General features: G+C 38.8%; 1 protein-coding gene across 1 annotated transcript; it reads right to left on the bottom strand.

The window, feature by feature from the left end:
* Nucleotides 1-1,917: 1,917 nt before the first annotated feature.
* LOC103721605 (putative beta-D-xylosidase 2) lies at nt 1,918-5,722 on the bottom strand. Its single transcript, XM_008811872.5, has 7 exons — nt 5,291-5,722; nt 4,671-4,991; nt 4,411-4,580; nt 4,005-4,105; nt 3,536-3,877; nt 3,018-3,431; nt 1,918-2,905 (listed from the first exon to the last, which is right to left on the bottom strand). Exons 1-7 carry the CDS (start codon nt 5,720-5,722, stop codon nt 2,286-2,288), a joined length of 2,400 nt encoding a protein of 799 aa, XP_008810094.5. The 3' UTR covers nt 1,918-2,285.
* Between the last annotated feature and the right edge of the window lie 937 nt (nt 5,723-6,659).

Below are 6,659 nucleotides of genomic sequence, written 5' to 3'. Positions count from 1 at the left end.
GTGATGATATTTATTGATAATATTTATGCAGCCTACAACTCTTGGAAAGTAGACAGTAATTAACAATTTTTACCCAAAAGCAGGGTGATGATAAATGTTAGTATTATCCGAATCTACATTTTTGTCTCTGAGATCTCTGATACTCTTGGGCTGGAATGTATCAACATGTCGTAATATGATTCCAAGTCATGGGTTCAACATTATTAGTTCTAGCGACAGCTTGATCTAGTGAAACTTGAGTAATGAAAGGAGAGATGGAATCAGGTAAAGCCAAAAAAAAAAGGGATTCATTGGATCATGTTACAAGCATTAAACTAAGAAAATAAACAAGGTGAGGCATTGAATTATAGATGCACAACATGAACTAAAATAGAGTTGGCACGGTGCTAAAAATGGATTTAAGTTTTATGTATAAACTTGGGAACAGGTAAATAATTAACCACCCACTTAAGAGCCTCCTTGTGGGCGAACAGCCTTAACGCACGGTGGCAGGCGATGGTCAACTTGCTGTGGAGGGGGAGCAGTAGCAGCTTTGTTGATTAGAAAGATATTAGAGACTATATTCTTCTTCTTTGAGAGTCTAACTCTTACTAAGCTGTTTGCTGGAAGCCACTGATTCTGATCAGCGCTTTCGATATCTCGTAACGAAGGAAAACATACTTATAAGGAAAAGAGGGAATTAGAAGTATATTGATTGATCCCCAATAATTGGATTTTTTTTTGTGCATAAATACTCTATGTTTAGTTCCATCCATAAATCTATTTCCTTCCCCTTGAGTTTCAATATTGATAGGAATTTTACTTCTTGCTGTTCATATTATGGTATACCAAGTTTGACATGGATCAGTTTTTTTTTATAGGTTGTTGATGTCTTTGAAGAAGTATTTCTCTGAGACATAAAACTGAATTAATTTAAAACTAAAGCAAAAGCTAAATAAATCAATTAAGTTGGATTTAATAGGTTCCATTAATTTACCCACACCCTTAATTCAAGTCAGTGTGATGATAGATTGTTCGTCATTACTAGAAACTCTTTTTGAGTTTCTCGGTGGAGGGCATGCTTAACTGAAAACAAAATTAAAAAGCAATTTAAAAATACATTAATTAATTATTTTATGAAGAGATAAATGTTTTGAAGAATAATTTTTTTACAAGGAGAAAACTGGTGTAATGTATGGGCCATGCAATAAGAAAATAATCACCCTATATTATGTAAATGGTTAATGCAAGTTGGAAAAGACCACTACCCAGTTTTCGGATTTACAGTCCTCCGCTTTTCCTTTATAAATAATTGTAAACGAATATTATCAGTATTCTAATTAGAAGAAAAAAGCTTATACATGTTAGACAAAAGGAACTATCATTAAAGAGTAGAAATTTATATTAATCAAAAAAAAACTATGAATATCATGTTGTCAATTTTTATTTATTATCATATTATAATTAAAAAGCAAGAAAACCAACCCAACTAATAAATCCTACGCCTAATATAACTTGCTTAAGGTTCATATATTTACAAGATACAATTTAATTAAAATGATCATTAGCTAGGATCAAGTTATAATTATAGCTAACATTTCCCTTATAGTTGTTGGTAGCCTTGATTAACCTCGCAAGCAGATGACAGAATGATTGCATGAATGCATTGCAGAGGCCATGGATGAGTGTAATTCTTGGTTTTATCGAAAAGTTCATTTGTTACAGAAATTAGACTACTTGATGATAATAAAATTTAAGAACAGGACATATATGTTTCCTCAAAAAGCACAGTTACATATTAAAGGACCTTAGAGAGGATAACTACATGAATTGACATTGCCATTGACATGGAAAATTAGGTGATCCTTGTAAAGATTGTGGAGCAAAACAGAACCTAGTCCTACTCCAGCAAAAAATAAGCTAGTCTACTCTTGAAAGATACAGATAATAGGATTATGCCAATGTAAGGGTAAAAAGAAATGTTCAAAGAATTATGGAACTGCTGTTTTTACATATTACTAGTAATTAAAACGTCAAGTTCATTAGTAACCTGCCACTTGTTTTGTCTTAAAGAAAAAGAAATAGATTAGCATGATAAGAAACGAACCAATCAATTACTCTTGAAAGATTTGCAAAATACTCTGAATGAAAAGAAAATTATCCATCTCAAAATAAGATAAAAGGCAAAAAACAGTTTCAATCTCCTCCCACAAATCTCTTCTTATTACGACTGCCATTCAACCCATTGTTGAATGAAAATAACCCGAACCAATCTAAAACAGGAGCAAACCCCATCAACAACTCCCCTACTTCTTTATGGAGACCTGGAACGGGAATTCTATGGAATTGTCACCAGTGCCAACGACGATGGTGTGCTGGCCTGCAGGTAAAGCAACATAGGCTGATCCGGTGACGATGCTCAAAGTGTTGCATGAAATAAGCTTGAAGGTCACCACCTCCGTCGCGCCGGCGGCCACGAACACGCTCTGGAATCCAATCACCTGCTTGATGGGAGCATCATCAAGACCCTGCGGTGGACGTGAGAACAGGATCACGGTTTCGGTACCGTCGACCTTCCCGGTGTTGGTCACAGAAACATCAATGGTGATATCCTCCTGGTTGCATGCGAGGTCACTGATGCGAGCTCCGTGGCATGGCGGGATGTATGCCGAGTGGTTGTAACTGAGCTGCACGCAGTGCTGGTTGAATTGCAGCTTCTTGCTCAACCCCTTCTGAGTTGAGGTCACGGCATACGTGAACTGAGTGTAGCTGAGACCGTAGCCAAATTGGTAGATGGTCGAGCCGTTGTAGAACTTGTAGGTCCTTCCAGGGTAGTCAAGCTCATCAATGGGACGAAGGTTCATTGATGTCATGGGCAGCTGAGAAACATAGTCACCTGGGTACCACGTAACTGGAAGCCTTCCTCCTGTGAAAAGTTATCAGCAAAATAAAATAATTAATGAAATTCAAGTACATAAGCAATATCAACATGTGGAAAGAACTAAAAAATAATAATATATATATATATATATATATACCTGGATTGTGTTTGCCATAGAGAACATCTGCAATGGCAGCACCACCTTGTTCGCCAGGGTAACCAGCCCAGACAATGGCATCAATGTCATTAGAATTGTGGAATTCAGTAACATTCACACCTCCAGCTGAGAGGATGAGAAGAACAACAGGGCCCTTTGATGCTTGAGCTACTTGCCGGACGAGCATATTTTGGGAACCAGGAAGATCAAGATCAAGACGGTCGAGGCCCTCGCTCTCGACATCCAGATCAAGACCTATGGCGATGATCGTAGCATCGGCATCCCTCGCAACCCTGACTGCAGGGAAGATGAATGTCTCATTCTTGCATAAAACATCAGCACAACCCATCTGGTACGTAACATTGGCATACGCCTTTAGGCCATCAAAGGGCGAGACCAACTTGCATGGAACACCTTCACAAAAAAGTTCGCAAGATGAACACCATTAGAACCTATAGTGAATTGCACCAAATACTCATTCCACTTGGTCATTTTTCAAAAGAGAAGCCATGTCTCACCTGCATAATTTCCGATCATGACCGAGGTGGCATTAGCATGAGGGCCGACGATGGCAATATTCTTGTGCTTATCGGTGCTTAGAGGCAAAGCACTGTTAACATTCTTGAGCAAGACAATCCCTTTCCTTGCTGCATCTGCTGCCAAATCAAGATGCTCCTTGGAACAAATATCTTTGGCATTTAGTGAGTCATAAGCAGGTTGGCCATCAAACCAACCAAGCCTCATGAGAACAATGAAGTCATTAATCAAGGCGCTGTCCATATCACTTTCTTTAACCAAACCCTGCAATGATGCCGACTCAAGGTACTTTTGATAGTAGGACTGGCAATCCATGTCCAACCCTGAATGTCAAGTGACCACAAGGTAAAGTATTTGCAGAAGCAATTAGTTAAACATCATAAGGCAGTTCCTTAATATCTAACTCGAAATATTCAAAAAAAAAATAATTGGTTGATATCAAAATATTACCAGCTTTTAAGACTTGAGCAACTCCATCATATGGAGTGTCATCCAAGAACTTCTGACTCTCAACTATAGTCTGGATTGAATCGCAATCAGAAACAATATAACTGCAAAAAGGAAAGAGCAAAACAAACTAGATAAATGAATAAAGTATAGCACGAAATGATGAATACTAAACCAAATTCAATTGTAATTGATTTCTGAAAAAACAAGTGAAGATTTAAATCATGGAAAATAACAAAATTTATGAGATTTTCTTTTGTCAAAAAGATCGTGTCTTTATAAAGTGCAGAAGGATATTGTAACTGATTGCAGATCGCAATATGAAAGAACTGAAGATCTAATGATAGTTCAACATATCAGAATTAAAAATTCCTAATCAAGTTGAAAAAGAATGATGATTGTAAAGTACCCATGGAGATTCCAGTCCCCTCTGATTGTTCCTCTCAAAAGCCTTGCATCAGCACATGTTGGGATGCCCCAAATATTATTATACGAGCACATCACACTGCTAACATCACCATCCTTAACGCACATCTCAAAAGGACGAAGGAACGTCTCAACCATATCTTGTTCAGTAGCCTATAAATTTGCAAGGCATGTAGTAATCAGGAGCAAACACTCCAATATACCAGCAAATATAGAACATCAAAAAGTAGCAGTAAAACTTACATTAGCACTGAAACGGAACCGATCGATGAGCATGTTACCCTTATCGGTCCATTTGTCGAGATCATATGCAGCATAGTGTTTGCAGCAAGCTGAAACCTTGAGCGGTCTGGTATTTGGATCCTGGGCAGTTTCTTGGCCCTCAACATCCTGCAAGCCCCTGACATAGTTGACAGCATAGCGACCGGCGACGTAGGGATCTTCACCAGGAGTCTCTAGTGTTCTTCCCCATCTTGGATCCCTGACCACGTTGATGTTAGGGCTCCAAAATGTGAGACCTGCCACCCCAAGATTGTTCATAGCCCTTGCCTCTGTGGAGACAGCCTATAAATAAAACAACACAATGCATTAGATATTGATCCATCTACTATTAGACCATTGATGTAATTCTTCAATGTATACCTACCTTGTAAGCATTGATAAAGATCACATGGAATGTAAGATCAGAGTAATGACAGGACTAATCTTATTTTGTAAAGACCATATAATGCGAAAAGGCTGTCTTTTTTTAAGAAAATGTTACTTACAAGTACTACTATTAGGAATAGATAATCATATCGTATTAGAAGGAACGACATAAGATTAATAAATTGATAGATTGCATCCATGATCAATATCATCACCTGGCCAATGGCCTTCCACAAGGACTCATTGAAGGAGGAGGTGGTGGTGATCGGAGTTGGGAAGCTTGTCGCAGCCGGCACGATCTTGCCAAACTTCGACCCATCGCCGACGTTGGAGACGCCATGCAGGGCCTCGGACCACCAGTTGTACTCCGGGATACCGACACGAGGGGCACCCTTGTTCAGGCTGCCGAGCAGCTGGGCCTTCTCGGCGAGCGTCAAGCTATCAGTCAAGTGCTTCGCCCTCTGGTAGTACGACAAGGATTTATCGCAGTAGCCCAACCTGGTCATGTCGAGGCCGGCTGCTTTCAGGCGATTGGCGTCGCAAACGTACTTGTAGTTGTAGAGCGGCGTGTTTGGGTCGGCCGCGGTGGCGGAGGTGGCGAAGGCCACGAGGAGAAGGAGAAGAGCATAGAGAGAAGAAGAAGACATTGTGACCTCGCACCCTCTCTCTGATGCTTATAGGAGGGAGGGGGAGTGGAAGAAGGAGACGTGGAATGAGGCTGTGTGATGGGTATTTATAGTGGGGAGAAGTTGGAGAGAGATTGAGAGAAGAAATGGAGGGCCTCTAGTTTGAAATTTGAACTCGAGATAAAAACAAAATTATCTCCGTATCTTACCAAAACCTTCATTCAGTTAAGAGTTGAGATTAGATTTTCCCTGAAAAACAGAAGCATCTCTTATCCGCATGACTACCTAAAATCCGAAATTGGACCTGATTTGAAAATTTGATTGGTTATTCGTTTTGTATTTTCTGACCTTACAGAGCCTAGTCCATGTAGCATCCTGGTTTAATTTGGATCGACAAAACATGAGACCATTCGACGAAGATTAGGACCCAACTTCAACTTGCTTCAATCTTTTAAACTTTTAACCCTTTTATTTTGTGTAGGGTTGCAAATCGGTTGATATTTGTTGCAAAGTTTTAGCAAGGCCTATCTAACAACTAATCTCTGAATGATAGAAAAGCTTTTCAATCAATCATATCAGTTGTTCAACACTTCAATTTTATTTATTTATGTGTTTATTATTATTATTATTATTATTATTATTATTATTATTTTTTTTTTTTTTTTTTTTTTTTTTGAGATCGAGAACCAACTCACTCAATACTTTGTATGCAAAATTTCTCAAAATACACCCTCTTCAATTAGAATGTGCAATTTGGATGCTTTCTTCTTTGATGAGAACACGACCATTTATAACTCAGGACTTGTTGGAGTAAATGAGTCAAATTCATCTGAATTAATACCACAAGCCATGTCGATGGTTGTATCCTTCGAGCTAAAGAAGGATACACATTTCTTCACACTCGGCATCCACCAGATCATTACTACATAGATCTAAAAGCGACCAGTAGATGATCCAA

This window comes from Phoenix dactylifera, chromosome 2 (genome assembly GCF_051530095.1).
Source record: "Phoenix dactylifera cultivar Ajwa chromosome 2, Ajwa_hap1_PhDact_Kaust_v1.1, whole genome shotgun sequence".
NCBI lineage: Eukaryota > Viridiplantae > Streptophyta > Magnoliopsida > Arecales > Arecaceae > Phoenix > Phoenix dactylifera.
This window is presented reverse-complemented; position numbering and strand designations above follow the sequence as displayed.

Coding starts and splice junctions, on each gene's coding strand:
- LOC103721605 (XM_008811872.5), bottom strand. CDS start 5,722: ATGTCTTCTTCTTCTCTCTATGCTCTTCTCCTTCTCCTCGTGGCCTTC. Junction 4,581..4,670: donor GGTTCCGTTTCAGTGCTAAT/GTAAGTTTTACT, acceptor GCAAATTTATAG/GCTACTGAACAAGATATGGT. Junction 2,906..3,017: donor CTATGGCAAACACAATCCAG/GTATATATATAT, acceptor AACTTTTCACAG/GAGGAAGGCTTCCAGTTACG.